A 17,090-nucleotide genomic window follows, 5' to 3' on the forward strand; every position below is an offset into this window, starting at 1 on the left:
TTCCCAAAAGAGTAAATGAGAGCACGAAAGACACATCTCTGGAAAGCAATTATTTTTCAAAAAATTCATATCGCAATAAAATATCAAATTACAAACTCGGTCACATTAGCACATGCAACCTTCAGTTATAGAAGTTTCAGACAGTTTCTTGTGGTGCTGAGTTTTACTCAATGAAAGAAAGATGTGTTATTTTAGGGCGTTTTTGTGTTTTCTATGCTACCTACTCCTTTTCTCTGTTGGCGGCTCCCTATTTGCGGTTTTTACTTATGATATTCAAGGATTTATTTCATATAAAGTTGTTGACGTACAAGGTGATCCAAAATCTGGTAAGGCCCTTTTGATACTGCAATTGATGGTAATGTTTATAAAGAAACTATTAAAAGCTGCCAATCAACAGAAATGATCCCAGCCAATGAGAGCATACTGATACACGACAATTATAGGATAAAAAGCCCCAAAAAGTTCGACAAGAATGTTTCCAGAAATTAAGTAATCCGCCCTATAGTCCGGAATCACCGTGCGACTGCTATTATTTCTCCAAGTTTAAAAAAAGCACTAGGTGACGAGGCAAGAGGTTTTTGAAGAGTTACGAAAAACTGTTTGAAGGCATCTGTTTTTTAAACAAACTGGAATAATTGTGTTTTGCCTTAAATTCATATCTAGATAGGTTGTCTCCTCGTATATTGTATTTTTTTTCTGTAATTTGCAATTGCAATCGTATCGTATCGTATGGGTTGCACTCCCTACGTACAGACGTTTTAAGATCGCATCAACAACCGTCTGTGTGACTTAACGACAGTTGTGGTATGACTGCCGGGACCGCCAGCGTTACATCGTTGAGTGAATCCTTCACTCAACGGTTACATGTCCTGCTAAGCATGGTAGTCAGGAGATGTTCTGTACCACTAAAAACTGGCAAGTTGTGGGATTCGAACTCCCAACCTGTGAGGTTAGAGTCCGAGTCTTAAACCGCTACGCCAATAAATATAAAATAAATAAAGGCTCAGCTATTAATTACGGGTCCTTGTAAAGGCCGGACACATGTTCCGCTGATGGAACATCACTATCCACGGCGCTACTGGAAACATTTCAAAAGCAATTTAAATCAATAACTTTATTATTGAAGTTACAAGAAGTGTGTTTGCCCGTTGTGTTAAAACAGGAGTTATAAGGTTATAAGACAGACCTAAAAAAATATGATATAATATCAAAAACATGGAGGGAGGGATGTTCATATTTGTTTATTTAGGTGCCTGTAATATGAAAAACGTTGTGGGCACTGATTCTCGAGTTGCTCAGCAAACTTATCCGGCGAAATTTGTTATATTGGTACCGATACCGGAGTATATTTTGGTGTGCTATGGCCTTTTCTTAATAAAAACGTAACCGTTGCCACGATGAACAAGCATCAGTATATGTATAGACAATTAGACGATGTTTTTGGAAATAGGCCGAAAGGAGTAGTAGATATAAAAATAAAATTACAAAGAAAAAAAGTAGTAGGCAAGCTTCTTGGTATATCATTTGGAAAATGTTGAAATGATAAATGAGTGGAATAATTAAAAGTTAATTTAACACCATATACCGAGATCGCATTAAATAATCTCCGTATCTGAGATGATATCAATAAATAGAAAATCAGTAAAACAAACAGGATAGGACTCCTGGGGTGGGCCAATTATCTGTTCACGGGGAGTGACAGCACCCGATAGACTATGCTAAGAATGCAGACTCCCTACGCGTTCAAATATTTCATCTCAACTATATGATGCATGAGACAGCTTCAGCTCAGTAGATGATTTGATACAGGACCGGTCTTTATACTCTTGTGCATTTGTTACAAGTAATTTGTTGATGAATATGATTGATTAGCCTTCATTTCATCGAATCACCATTAAAACGCAAGTCAATTCGTACAAGAACTTTTTATTTGCGCATTCCTCGGAATGTATTTCCATTTCATATTTTATGACAGATAAATTATAAGAAACGATCAACATCTACTGTTATGGCAGGGGTCCTTTCTTCTTCGTTATCCAATTAAGAATGCGTAAAACGTTTCGTTGGGTAAATTATAACTTTTCCACGTAAAGTTGACTCATTACAAATTACTAATGATCACAAGTAGTTTATTTATTTCAAATAAAATCCTTCCTGCTCGTTAGGAGCTTCCTCACTTACGTTGTTGTGAAATATGTCATGTATCCGCGTTATTCCAGTCCCCTTGGTAATCCGTCACTCGACAAGCACATCGCATCTCATGTGTCGCGCCACACACGCGCGTCGTGTGAAACGTCCTGTCTCATTTAAAAACTATTATTTATGTTTACTTTTGGTACGGTATGCTACTTTGCGAGGGCGCTTATTTCTGGCGGCCTTAAATTCCACCACGTTCACATTTTCGCACTGCACTCCAAGCGTCGAGCGCCTATGCCATCATCGCGCCTTAGAGGTAGGTACTAGTGATTCGCTCACGAACATCAAGTAATCATTAAACCATCTACCGGCTTAAAAAACCGATAACTCAAACTCCGACTTCAAATGCTGGTGGAGTTTACCTAACCCGATATCTTTAGAGCCATCGGGTACGAAGCTCGTAAAACACCTTCACACATGTGACTGGCGCTACTGCTCTTTGCCGCTATAACTCATCAAGCGTCTCTCTTGTATTCATACGGTAAATATTTACAAAAAAAAAGAGGAAAGAGATGAAGTCTGTAAAATAAATCGTGTTTTTGTATTAATGCGTTTGTTGAATTTCAAGTTACGTGGTTTTAGTAGACGGCACTTGAACTTCAAATTAAAGTATTAAGAACATGCACTCAATGTCTCGAGTTCACATTTTCTCAATATGTTACACTTTTAATAAATTATAATTCCCAGTCACGTAATTTTCGTTTTTTTTTGTGGGGTTTTTATACTTTCTTAATTAAAAAATATTAGTAAAGGTATAACAGTTGGCATCTTGTCGACTTGTGTTGTACTATTTTAATTAGAGTCTTATATTAAATTGATTTATAATTGTTCTGTGGCAATTGCGACAAACGTTATTTATTGAAGCTGAAATACTTCAACAACTAAGGAAAAATTGTATTAATTCATAAGTTTGAATTTTGTGAATCGGCACCCCACTTTGCTAAATAACGAAATTTGTGCTCGGTTTGCCAAATTTGTGCGCCAGTCCCCATGTTTTCAGCACCTTTCGATTGGGATAAGATCAAAATTTGCGATTGAGGGTACACCAACTTGTATCATTGAATAAAAACACTATGCTTGTATCTAAATTACGGCATAGTTTTGTTATTATTTGTGTACCTTTAATTGCCTTACTTTAAAAAACATTGTTTCTAGAGAGGTTACCTGAATCTTAGAACCGTATAGGTAATCAAAACAGTAGTTTTCGATTTTGGGTAAACACTTTTGGGCTAATAATAATAATAATCTTAATGTGTTATGTTGAGAATTCCATCTTCTCGAATTGGGGTACAATAATAAAACTCAGTGTTAGGGAAGACAACACTGAGCTTTATTAGTTAATATAAGTTAGTTTCTAGCATTTAGGTATCTTCGCACCTTGAGCACTCACAAAGTTATAAAATGCACATACACATCATTTTAAAGGCCAAAATTCTCATTACAGAAACAACCTCAACATTAAACTATGGAAGGTCTGGTTATGACCTCGGCTATGACAAATACAAAATAAGTGAATTTGGACACATTTCAGGTTTTGATTATTATCTCTTTAAAATCCCCTACAGATAGGTATCATCGAAAAACAACGATAGAAAAATTAACGTTTATATCAAGAGAGTGTTCAATTTAAATGGGTCCAAATTTTGTGAGTGCCGACTTGCGACACTCCGTTCTCGAGATGTTCAGATTTGAAGTATTGGCTCCGTCAACAGAATTGATTAAGATCTTTAGTATATTGTGAGTAAGTACCTATCTAGTACCGACATTCCGTTCTCGAGATATTCGAATTTGAAGCGTGACCCTAGCGACTAGTGCGAATTTTATCAAAGTTACATATTATAATTGGTGGTTCGTGGCTTTTCAAGCTTTTTAAAAATTCGTACAGATTAATACACAGGGTGTTTGTTGCCGAATTCAAAAAATTAGTCACGAGCAAACTGGCTTTATTTTAGTAGATATACCAAAAATGTATTAAAAAAGGATATAGAAGACTTTAAACTTTCATATAAATCAGCCTGCTTTGATTTTTGTTACAAACATGAGTTCAAAACTATTGGATGGCGATGGAAAAAATCAAAGTAGGCAGATTTGTATGAGAATTGAAAGTCTTCCATAACTTTTAAATACAAACAACTTTTCTTAACACTTTTTTGTTATACCTGCTAAAATAAAGACAGTTTACTCTTGACTAATTTTTAGAATTTGACAAAAAACACCCTGTATATTAATTGATTTGGCTCATTTTTTCAATATCTTAGTTTGAGACTAAGCAAGAGCGATCCTCACAACATTAAGATCCAACTCTAAAAAAATTGTCATATACACCTTATGCACTCAATCCGTGGACACTGTATATTAGTCCAGTCAAACGGTAGTAGAAAGGGGAAAGTTTTGGTTTCATTGTTTTTAGTGGTTTATTTTATGTTTTTGGTGTGCTGTACACGAATCTGAAATTGTCAACAATGGGAAATAAAAAAAACAATAAAAATAATGTTTTTAAGAGGATTTCAGATTATAACTTGAGAAGCAAGCTATTTACGTAAAATGTGGTTCTATTCTAAACTAAAAAGGAGAAAATGACCTTAAACATTTTTTTGTACGTCGTACCTATAGTTTCCACGCAAAAGAGTGTTGAAATATGGGAGAAATCAGTCATTTTTGGAAAATACAACAAAAATATAAATGAAAGGGGGGGGGGCGGTATGGACAACTAGTCAATCATAATTTTTTCTTTACTACGATTTGATAATCAAACTGGAGCCCGGCAGCCCCCTGGTTGCAAAAAAAAATAAAATACACCACTATAGACAATTACAATACAACTTTCCACTTCGACTACTTTTCATGCACCATTTCACTACACTGTACAGAGTGTTAGATAATACTAAGTCGTTACACCCGAAAATGGAACTCATTCAAACAAATAATTTTTCTTATTTCCAATTTTCCCCGGTTCGAAGTTATTAGCGCAGCACTCTTATTTTCAGAACCAATGAAAAAAAAACAAACGTTATTTTCAAAACTATCATTCAGCTCTTTAAAACAGTTGTATTTACAATTATTTTTTTTTTAAATAATAAAATAGCCATTGTTCAAAAATTTCAAAAAAAGATTTTTTGATAAGCACCCCAACGAGTTTTGAAAGTAAACCATTTATGAAATCCCTACACTATCTACTACAATATTTGTCCTAAACACTTTTTCAATTTATTTTCAATTTCTATTTTCAAAATGCCCCCTCCGCTTCACAGGATAACTTGAAAAAAATGTTTAGGACAAATGTTGTAGTACCTACTGTAAGGATTTTATGGTTTACTTTCAAAAGTCGATGGGGCGGTTATCAAAAAATGTGTTTTTGAAATTTTGAATCGATCGCAATTCTATTGTTTAAAAAAATAAAAAGTTTTTGCAAATACAAATGTTTTAGAGAGTTGAAAGATAGTTTTGAACATTTTTGTTTTTTTTTAATACATAGGTCCTGAAAATGAACGCCCATAACTTCGATCAGGGGCGAAATTAAAAAATTGGTACTAAGAAAACTTGTTTGCTTTAATGAATTCTAACTTCCGTTTTCGAGTGTAATGAGTTAGTATTATCACCCTGTATGTATATGTATGTTTGTATTTCCTACCGTCCAAATGCCGCAAGTCCGTACACGGGATATTCCTGACCGGGACGCATATTCGAATGTTACATGCGTTCCGTCGGTTCGGGTTATGCCGAAGCGGAACTCGAATGTTACATGCGTGCCGTTCCGGAGCGCGCGTAACATTCAAGTTGTACGAGTATTTACATCTACCAAGCTAGCTTTGCCCTTTTAGGTACGGTTATGACTATGAGATTAAGTGTGAATAGAAAGGATACGGAATATGATACTTCTAATTGCTCTTAAATTTAAATGATATTCGCAAATGGTGATTTTTGTGTTTGTCACTGACAATATATACGAGTCGAGTATTGCGAGTATTTATATTTATTTTGTTTAGAAAATTTTTATTAACATTGTACTGTGTACGCAAGTTTATTTTTTGGATTTGGTTCCACCAAGTGAAGCATTCCCTTCAATGCATGCTGATAGATTGTGGGGAGTTATAGCACTTTGCTTCTTGCTTGCCTTCGATCTTCTTCCAATCAATCTTCGTTTTCCTCCTCCCATATTGACTCATTTACCTATAGATTTTCATTAAATATCTTAACAAATCCACAATTTGATAGTGCGCACGCGCAAAACAAATTTTTTTGAATTGGCATTCGTTTTACTTTTATTCGAGATGCCTACATACAAAATTTCATTTAAATATCTTAACAAAAACAAAAAATCTTTAATTTTGATGTATTTGTTTCTATACTTTTCGCTCATTGATAGAGTCGAAACACCCTCTAAAAGTTTAAAGGGGAAATAATTTGAAAATGATTGTGACCGTTTTACGTAAAATATGCGAATAAGTTACCCATCATTAAAGGCTGCACTTAGGAATGAACAATGGTTTACTACTCGCTCAGTATAAACGTAAACAATAATAACTATAAGTGTAAGGAAAAGTAGATACTCAACTTCTTCCTTACTTATCAATTGCAAGAACACTGTTTTTTTAAATGTATTTTATGAGACGCGTTAGGTAATTTACGATTCATTATTAATCTTACAATAAATAATGCCTTTTATGTATAACTTTATCCTTTAGCATACGTAATGTACGTACATACAATGCGCATGTGATGCTTTGTCGCTCGATTCTGCTACACGCGTTTCAGAATGTTACACGCGTTCCAGAAGGGCACGCATGTAACTTTCGAGCTCCGCGTCGGCTGAACTCGAAGCGACGGAACGCATGTAACATTTAAATATGCGACCGGGACATAAATATGCAGAAGCATGATTCAGTAACCAAATTTTGAACCTGGTGTTAGATTTGATTTTATTCTAATATAATATTATATGTGTATCAAAGTTCATTTAAATCCTTCGTAAATAATAAAATTGGATCTGCGCATGCGCAAAACCAAATTTGAAGCCGGCGTTAGATTTGCTTTTATTCCAAGTGCCTACGTATCAAATTTCGTTTAAATATCTTTATAAATTATAATTAAGGGCAGACGCACGGACCTGAGGGATGGACAGACACAGCAAAATTATCAACTAGCCAGCAGCTCGTTAATAAATGTACATTCATGTTCATTCATCTACATTCCAGATGACTCTAGCCAATGTAGGCGGTCTGTCCATTGTCCGGTATACAGGGTGTAGCATTTAAGACCCCTCGGATCATCAAGGAGCAAAATTGTCCACAATTACCGTCGCCACATGCTTTTTAATGCAACACTCCATATTTCATTGGGGAATTGGAAAGTACTTGAAGAGTACTGTTTTACGTAACATATTATAACCTTCACCTTAAGATTTCTCTGTTATAACCTTTTTTCTTCAAAATTTCACCGTTTTTCGAATTTTTTCAGAGAAACTCCTGAAAATAATTGGCCTGGCTCGCTTGCTTTATAAAAAGCAATTTTGTCCAATTGTTCAAAAATAGTTCATAACTTACAAAAAAAAAAAACGGCGTACATTTCTGTCGATATATCCGAATTTTAATTGCAAGTAAAAATCACAATTTATTGTGATGTAGCATATCTGACAGATTTTGAATGTTATCATTTATCGCAGATATGCATTTTATAAAAGGAGAAAAACGTCACTGGAAATATTTTCGCGGGAAGTGCAGCAATTCAAATTACACAAAGCCTCGCTATTGATCGTGCATAAGTGTATGGTTTGGCTTTCCTCGAAAGAGAAAAGGAACGTGGCGAAATTTTAGCTGAGGCGGCAGAACGAAATTTGCTTTTGTTTTTTTTCGTAAATACAGGTAAATGTATCCTTGTTTTCCTTTGTAATTACTGTAATTAGCATAGGATGTATGGTAATTATTGGTGACTTCGAAATTCAGTTACGATGTTTGCCATCGTCTTGTAGGATGGGTCAGGATGTTTCTGTTTGTTCTATGTGCGGGCGTAATATGTGTATTTAATTTAATTTGTTTACAATGGTATTTTGCCACTATCTTATTGTGGATAAATCCAAATGTGATTATTTTTCATGTCTTCTGAATTTTGACGTTGTTTGAATACTGTTATGAAATGGTCCTCAAAACTCCCTAACTCTTTATTATAGTATTACAGAATGTTGGTGCCGTGGCTAGGATTTGACCTTGGTCTACTATAGTACGTCGATGGGTTATTCAGGATTATTCCGTACCTTCGCCAACTCTGCCTAACGAATCCCTAATAATCCCCCAAAAAAATCCTTTCTTGCATAAAATTCCGCTTAATTCTGTCTACTAACCGTGACTTCAATGAAACATGTAGGTAATTAAATTGTGCCAAAAATACGTGTGATCTCAAAATTGAGGGAATGTAGATATGGGGGAGGAATAAAATTGCAATTTCCTTAAATGGAAAGCGAGACTATCCCTTTTGGGAGTAACCGAAAAAATAAGCTTGCTTAAACAAGACCACCCTCCATCATTACAACACAGGTTGGAGTTCTGATTTGCGGAATTTAAATAGTACTCTGGAATTTATGTGCCCCATCTTTGACTCCTTTTTATTTTAATCTTATGCATTAAGCGTAAAAAGAGGGGTTATGGGAGAAGTCCGATTATTATCCAAATTCAACTCATTCAAAGATGGCTAATACATTATTTTGCAGATTTGACTTGAGAAGGATTCTTCTGTTCTCGTAGAAACTGAAGATAGTACCAGAAATTGCGAAATTTAATGTGAATCTTGGATATGGTCCGTGACTATTAAGCTATTTTGTGGAAATTGGTGGAAGACTTTGATTAATTATTGGTAAAAAAAAGAGGTTACTCATTTTTTTATGCCTGCTTAGAGTCTTATGTATTTATTTTACATGTTTAGTTACAATATGTTCCAAATGAAGCCATATTCATCCTAAAAATATGAAGGAGCGAGGATGCGGTGTACACTACTGGTAATGATTGCAAGTACTCACAAATTAAGGGTGGTCTCGCGGGTAAGTACGAATAGCCTCTATGCCGAAAATGTATCTGAAGGGTCACAATGTAGATATAAATTTTCCAACCCCAATTAGTATCTAAAATAAAGCTTATAGCAAATTCCACCGATATTTCCATTGCACATTCTTCCGGCGTTCTTTTCCTCTACCGTACAGTAGGTAGGTACACAAATTTTAAATGCTAAAAGACATTGACAAATTCGAACGCCTACTACAAAATGTAGAGCTGCCAAGTCTCAAAGGAAATGTGCCGAAACCTATTTGATTAATTGAGAAATAAATAAATTATAGAATTACATTTATCTCACCGACTTGATTTAACACAATCTTTACTAGAGTCTCCTCTTGTTAACATTGCTATAAGTTATAAATTACGGTAGTCAAATAGTTGCGTATGTGTGTACACCTTGAATTTTTAACGAGGATTACAAACAGGTGCACGCGTTTAATCATATACCTTGTAGAAGTGACAGAATTTATGCTTGACTAGATTAAGGTTGTCTAAACAAAATATTGTTAACCAAATAGCAATCTCTCAATTAACAAGCTCGCAGTTCGACGCTTTGGCAAAAGGCCAATGCTGAAGCCCACCCAGGACCCAGTGCTGATAGCTATATAAATGGTGTTGGTCATAGTGACAATTTTACCAATTCACGAGCTGCGGAATATATTGGTATGCATAAAGGTGGTCATCAATGTCACCTAACATTTAACGACTAAAGCTTGTCTTTTTACACTTCGTTTGAGTTTCCGTACGAAAATAGTTTAACGGCGTTGCAAAATGAAATTTACGACAACTCGAATCTAAAATTATTCTCTGGATAATTAGCCTAAAATAATTCTAGTTGTCAATTAGATTTTTATTCGTTTATACGTATAAGTAAACCCAGCGAACTTACCAGTTGATTTTGATAAGCCGTGACAGCTGTGAACACCGTTTCGGGAAAGATGAATGTTTTGTACTCTTCCTGCTCCAAATCGATTATTGGCCCAGACGCACTGTCTGATCTTTTCACGAGGTGAATTCTAGGCTGGTATTTATGCATGGAATTCAGAACGAGCTGAAAGCGAAACGTGTGAAATGGAGCTCGGCTTTTTTTGATCGACTTACATGTCCGTGCTTGTCCATCTCGTTGTTCGTCAGTTTGACTTTTTCAAAGGAGACGACTTGTTTACGTAATTGTTCTCCAGTGTAGGGAGAGTCTGGGTGAGCATAGAGCCTACAGGGTGCAGGTGGATCGGCTTTTCCCGCGACCAACCAAGAGGAACGGTGATAAGCGTAACGATAGCGTTTGTTATCAACGGGGACGATGTCCAAAATAACAACGTACCGCTGCTCGGCCCGAATACCCGTAAAGGATACCCTTACGGTAGGAAACATCCGCCTGAAACAAAGATTTATATTTAGTAAGTTCTGTAATGCCGGCATCATTAGGGCAGAAAATATTATAATACCAGCGCTTTGATACAACGGAAATTGTAATTATCTTGCATAGTGGTAATAAATGCGTTCTTGAGCAGCTGAAGTGCGACCATCGTGGATCATTTGTGATGTCGCCCGCTCTGCTGCTTCTAACATTTTTGCTCTAATTAAAACATACGAGCTGAGTTGATGGATTAACACAGACCGCCCGCAATAAACCGGTAAAACGCATAGATCCGCTAGTTTATATTTGTATATTACTGACACATGATTTAATAGAGTTCGCCTTAATTTACTGTGAGACGTTCTCTTTTTTTACCCACAAAACGTCCAACTGCAAAATTATTATCAAAGGAAATACGACATTATTTCAGGCTCTTAAGCTGATACGGTTCATTTAAGCGTAATTTTAAGGTAATAAAGCATAAACTGGGGGACGGCGTATGTCGCCCTTTGAAATATTAATTAAATTAGCGTCACAAAAATATTGTCAGGAACTGCAGTCCGAACTGGAAAGCCTAGGCATACCTAAGAATGCATAATGAATCCACTTCAGACAACGCGAAAGATCAAAAATTCTCTGAGCACTTGGTATTTCGTTAAAGCAATAAAAATCCTAAAATATGCAGATGAAAAATGAGATGCAATAAATAACACGTCATTATTATATGCGATATGAATATGGGAAAGCTCAACATACGCACATTGGAGGAATTTGTTGTAATTTATCATTAATTGTTGCTTCAGCAAGTATATTATAGGTAAACTAAAAACATTCTCGCTTTCATGATGTACATCTTTCATTGCAGGAAATTGTAAATTGCTAATCGCCAATGATAGAAATCAATTCTTCTAAGATTTCTTTGGAGCATTCCAAACTTCATACTCGAAACTTGCGTTTATTTGTGTACCCATTATTTTTAGATCTAGAGGAACATACATACATAAATTAACCACCAGACAAACAGAAAGCTTGCTAAAAGCTCATTGAATTCGTCTAATAACTCTGCTATAGAGACATTGCATCTCGTAAGAGGCGACTAATCAGGCGATTTGACTTTCGGTTTTACCGACTTGTTTGGGCCTTACACAAAGAAGATCAGGTAGCTAATCTTGAGGAAGGGTTTCCTCAAAAGGAAATGTTGTAAAGTTAAGTGATGGTGGAGATGTTTGCGTGACGCAAAAGTGTGTGAAAAGTTTAGCTTGAGTGTCATGCGGAGTAAACAATTTGATACAAATTTTCTATATGAATTGTAGGTTTCCTCGGTAGACCCTACCGGCCGTGCCACTTCTCGACAATCCGCGTGAACAGTCCACCTTCCGCTTTAAAAATACGCTAAATTTGAAGCACGTGCAAAATGCCATTTGGAGCTAATTTTAACATTTTTCGGTGCACCTACAGGGCGGTTCAAATTCATGGTTCACCATTGGGATCTCCGCCACTGTGAGAGATACAGTGTAGGTTAGGTATATGGGAGCGAAGTTGTGACTAAAAAAAACGCTTTTGAAATTTTTGAAAAATCTGAAACATCACAGAAACACTGAAAATGTCAAATTTCGTTTTCATTTTCCCTATCTTAAACGGTCGGAAACGGACGGTTCCCGTTAGCATCTTCTTCACCCTTTTTTCGGAAAATCTGAATATGTTATCAAAATTTCCATAATACGATAGATGTAGAAGATACAATGCACTACTTTCTTATTTCTTGTGGGCGCCATACTGGTTTATTACGGAATGCGACACTATACTCTTACATAAATTTACAAGGGAAAATTTCAAAATCAGAAGTTTTACGTTAATTTCGCAACAAAACATCCACAGGTAACTAGATCTTGCTGAATTAACATGGCTATGATGATTTTTTGTCCTCTATCTCAAAAATGCAATGGCCTCTATAAGAAATAAGAAAGTAGTAGCCTTATAGCTTCTACATCTAGGGTGCTATTCAGATTCTCCGAAAAAAAGTGCCCATAGAAGGTGAAAACGGGAACCGTCCATTTCCGACCGTTTTAGTTAGGGACAATGAAATCGAAATTTGACATTTTCAGTTTTCCGGTGATAACTCAGTTACCTATTTTCAAAGATTTGCCAAAAATTTCAAAAAGTGGTTCGTTTACATCTCAACAAACAAGACAATTTCACACCGTTACAGAGATCCCAATGGCGCTCCACGAATTTGAACCATCCTGTACATTCATATGGAACAAAGTTGTTATATTTGGAGGAATTGGTCATTAAATTTGTTTTGGTTTTATATATTTGGGGAGCTCATTCCGTTTTCTGGGACGAAAAGGTCGAATTTTCCATAGAAATTAAGGTAGTTATGGCACGCTTTCTTTTTGGATGCGCTTTTTTGAAGGTTACGCCACACTCTATGGTTAAAATTGAAGGTAAATCTCCATTGATAAGAAAGTTGCTATTGCCGAGTCCACGCATGCTCTGCGTTTGTTTTTATTAAAACCAGCTATAGTGCCTATATAAAAAAAAAACAATGTCTTCATAAGTAAGAAACTTGACATAGAATTTATCTTCACTGGTATTGTCTGTGATTAAAATTTAAAAAAAAATACTACATAAATAAGAAAGTTGGCATTGGTTGCGCACTCTGCTATTTTATTTTTGTTTTTGATTTTTGTATTCTTGTCCTGATGAAGCCCCTTGCGAAAGTGACCGAAACGTCGATTTTTCGTTGAACATTAACGCGGTTAATTTATCTTAATACCTGGAAAACAGCTCCTTTTCATTTTTACTTGAAACTTAATTTTTTTTAGTATATTGTGTAAACTACATAGGGGTGTCGTTTATACTCTAGGTTGAAACAATTCCGAAGATGAGAAGCAAACCACCCCGTAGTAAAAAAAAATTACGTTTTGCCAACTAAGGGGAATTTCGTTCAAAAAGACACAGAGTTGTAAAATTTGTTAAAGTGTCACTTTAATGTTAGTTTTTTAAATTTCGAATTTAGAAGGAAATTGTTTAAGTCAATTAATTGTATTTGTTGTATTTAGTGTCATAAATCTTAGAACAAATAAATAAAGGAAATAATTAATTGTAATTTCGATGTAAGGTAAAAATTTTTTTCCGGCCAGAGGTTTTGTAAAGGTGTTATCGGACAAATTAATTGGATTTATTTACTAACAACGTCATGTGCGAGATAACATAGGCAGATGCGGGCGTGAGCTTGGCCGTTAAGTATGAAGAACGACGTTGCTATTTAGCCTAAGTCGGATGTCTCGTCATAATGCTGTTTGCCGGTCGATTTAATAGAAGAGTACATCACTGTTTTTTTTAATTGTCCGTTTTGTAAACGGGTTGTGTGTGTAATAAATTCTTGTAATTTGTTGTTATTAATTAATCAATTGTGTGTCACTTTGAATCACTATTTGAGATCCAGGTAAAATTTTGTTTTCACTATTTGATTTTACAAATTTCTTTTATCCTTTTAATTTCAAATCAAAATTTGAGTAGTTAATTTCATGGTAACTTACAGATTTTGGTTGAGGCCTTTTTCAAACTTATAACAATGTCAATGTTAAGATTTTTGTTTGTGCCGAAACCCAGTTATGCCATGAGAAGAATTCAGGAGGAATTTTAAAAAGATTTTAAAAGAATGCTAGTAATTTGAGCCATTGCACACAGCAATATTAATAAATAAAACAAATCTCTATCCATAGTCCACGTCGCTTACAATTTTCTCCTGAATTTGTTGCATACAAAATTAAATCGGTTTCCTCTGGGAAATGGATACTTCTGAGATCACCCTAGCTCGAAAATTCCCGCGAAAATGGAAAACGCAATGAAATTTTTGCGTGTACTGAATCACTGGTGTTTTTTTATTGTCCATTATATAAATGGTTTTTTTATACTGCCTCCATGAACTCTGCCAACTTAATTTTTACACGTAATATAACTACAATGGCTTTATTCTGCAGCCAGAGATAATTAATCGTTTGTTATAGCCGGCATCCCAAATGTCAAATTCGAATATGAATTTCACCAAACGGTTCACACATCACGGTTGGCGATCACCGAAAACGTTATATCTTGTGCGCTTTCACGAAAGGAAGCTATATTTTTACCAATGAGGTTCCTTGCTAGCGTGCGATCTCACCCGTAGCCATGGATAAGCAGCACCGAATGACTCCGAAAAAAATATTCCGACAAAGTTTCCATCTTAATTTCTTACTGACCAATGAACGCCTACAAAATGGTTTCTTATTAACAAAGTCGGGCATCTTTAATCGTTGATTTCTTTGTTTAGATCCTCTCTACGAATCCCATCAGAGCGTAATAAATCAAATCCCACGTATGACTAACATATATCACGTTGCATTTTCCACGATACTGAAATGATCTTATGCTTAGTCAGCAGTTTGGAGTAGATAAGGCCAATGAAGATATCCATTTTAGCTATAGTTACAACTACATCTCGTCTCCAGGCATCCGGAACCCATTATGAAAACAATGCTCTGCAGAAATTAAAAGACGCAGAACGGACAAGCTTCATTTCACCAAATGCTTAAAGTTTTACTCTTAAAATTCCACTAGCCACATAATTTATTGGAAAATCGGCCCTCTAAATTCCGACACCCTATACATTTTGTATGATATGTAATACCTAACCTGCTCTAATTCTTGAAATTTCAAAAATTTTTAATTTTACCTATCTCCATAAAATTAGAAAATATAAATTCAAATTTAGACCTACCGTTGCATAGTACGTACATTCGTATTGAAAATCTGAACACCAGCTGTTTTTGACGGTCCAGTTAAACTTATCCAATAGGTAACTCCCTGATAGATAATCTTCTATGAAAATTTTCCGTAGAAATTAACTACCAGGTTCAGGTATCTGATTAATTTCCATAGTAACATTGCATCTGCATAGGAGGTTTATTATAATAAGCCTCCAAAGGGGTAATAATATTATCCAAACTTGTTTACGAAATTACAGTCTATGAACCATTGCGCATTGATGGCTTGTGTGATCACATCTTCATAGGGTGAGACGCTAGATCCGTAGTTTGACATTCCCAACGCGAAATACGAAAGTTGAGTGAGATTTTTAGCGCATTTCCACAAAAATAAAAAAAAAATGCGCTATTGTGGCCACTTTGTCCGTCCGTCCGTCCGTCCGTCCGCTAACATTGCGACGCTACTAGTTTTTTATCTTAAGAGCTATTGTTCTACTTTTTTCGGTATTTGGTTCGTTATGGTGTCGAGTCTTGTACCAAGGAAGGATTTTTTTCTGTACCGCTTACAAAAAAAGTTATTGTAAAAAAAACAAAAAACCGTTTTTTACATGTTCCATAATTTTACACTTTTGCCGTTATTAACGATCCTAGAGATCGTTTATAATTTTGCATTGCTATCTGTCGCCTGCCGGTTGGTCTGTCCGTCTGTTCCTTTGTCTGTCTGTTCATCTATCTGTCCGTGTGAACGATAACTTTGTTTAGAAATGTTCGATCGCTTTTACATCTCCGTTAGTTATGAACTGAATTGCATGAAATTCAATATGGGCATAGCTTTAACCATATAATACGCAATGCCAAAGGTTGAATCGAATCGATTCAAAATTCACAGTGCCCTTTTCGCATCTCGACCATTTATAAACCGAATTGCAAACTTTTTTACTTATAAAAGTATTTGAATGAAATTTGATACATAGGCACTTTGAATAAAGGAAAATCAAACGCCAATTTCAAAATTTGGTTTTGCGCATGCGCAGTGCCAACTTTTTTATTTATGGAAGAATTTAAACGAAATTTGATACATAGGCCCTTGGGATAAAGGAAAATCAAACGCCAATTTCAAAATTTGGTTTTGCGCATGCGCAGTGCCAACTTTTTTATTTATGGAAGAATTTAAACGAAATTTGATACAGAAGCACTTCGAATAATGGAAAATCAAACGCCAATTTCAAAATTTGGTTTTGCGCATGCGCAGTGCCAACTTTTTTATTTATGGAAGAATTTAAACGAAATTTGATACATAGGCACTTGTAATAAAAGAAAATCAAACGCCAATTTCAAAATTTGGTTTTGCGCATGCGCAGTGCCAACTTTTTTATTTATGGAAGAATTTAAACGAAATTTGATACATAAGCACTTCGAATAAAGGAAAAATCAAACGCCAATTTCAAAATTTGGTTTTGCGCATGCGCAGTGCCAACTTTTTTATTTATGGAAGAATTTAAACGAAATTTGATACATAGGCACTTGGGATAAAAGAAAATCAAACGCCAATTTCAAAACTTGGTTTTGCGCATGCGCAGTGCCAAGTTTTTTATTTATGGAAGAATTTAAACGAAATTTGATACAAAAGCACTTCGAATAAAGGAAAATCAAACGCCAATTTCAAAATTTGGTTTTGCGCATGCGCAGTGCCAAGTTTTTTATTTATGGAAGAATTTAAACGAAATTTGATTCATAGGCACT

At 35.4% G+C, this 17,090-nt stretch overlaps 1 protein-coding gene across 1 annotated transcript; it reads right to left on the reverse strand.

Annotated features, from left to right (window-relative positions):
- Nucleotides 1-10,089: 10,089 nt before the first annotated feature.
- LOC116170186 (T-box transcription factor TBX20-like) lies at nucleotides 10,090-10,683 on the reverse strand. Its single transcript, XM_031486412.1, has 2 exons — nucleotides 10,341-10,683; nucleotides 10,090-10,290 (listed from the first exon to the last, which is right to left on the reverse strand). Exons 1-2 carry the CDS (start codon nucleotides 10,659-10,661, stop codon nucleotides 10,090-10,092), a joined length of 522 nt encoding a protein of 173 aa, XP_031342272.1. The 5' UTR covers nucleotides 10,662-10,683.
- Nucleotides 10,684-17,090: the final 6,407 nt, after the last annotated feature.

Source organism: Photinus pyralis, unplaced genomic scaffold (genome assembly GCF_008802855.1).
Source record: "Photinus pyralis isolate 1611_PpyrPB1 unplaced genomic scaffold, Ppyr1.3 Ppyr1.4_LG5, whole genome shotgun sequence".
Lineage (NCBI taxonomy): Eukaryota > Metazoa > Arthropoda > Insecta > Coleoptera > Lampyridae > Photinus > Photinus pyralis.

What these genes read in the sequence shown, in the direction of transcription:
- LOC116170186 (XM_031486412.1), bottom strand. Translation starts at nt 10,661, where the DNA reads ATGATGCCGGCATTACAGAACTTACTAAATATAAATCTTTGTTTCAGG. An exon ending in AGATGGACAAGCACGGACAT is followed by an intron (nt 10,291 to 10,340) that starts GTAAGTCGATCA and finishes TTTCGCTTTCAG; the next exon opens with CTCGTTCTGAATTCCATGCA.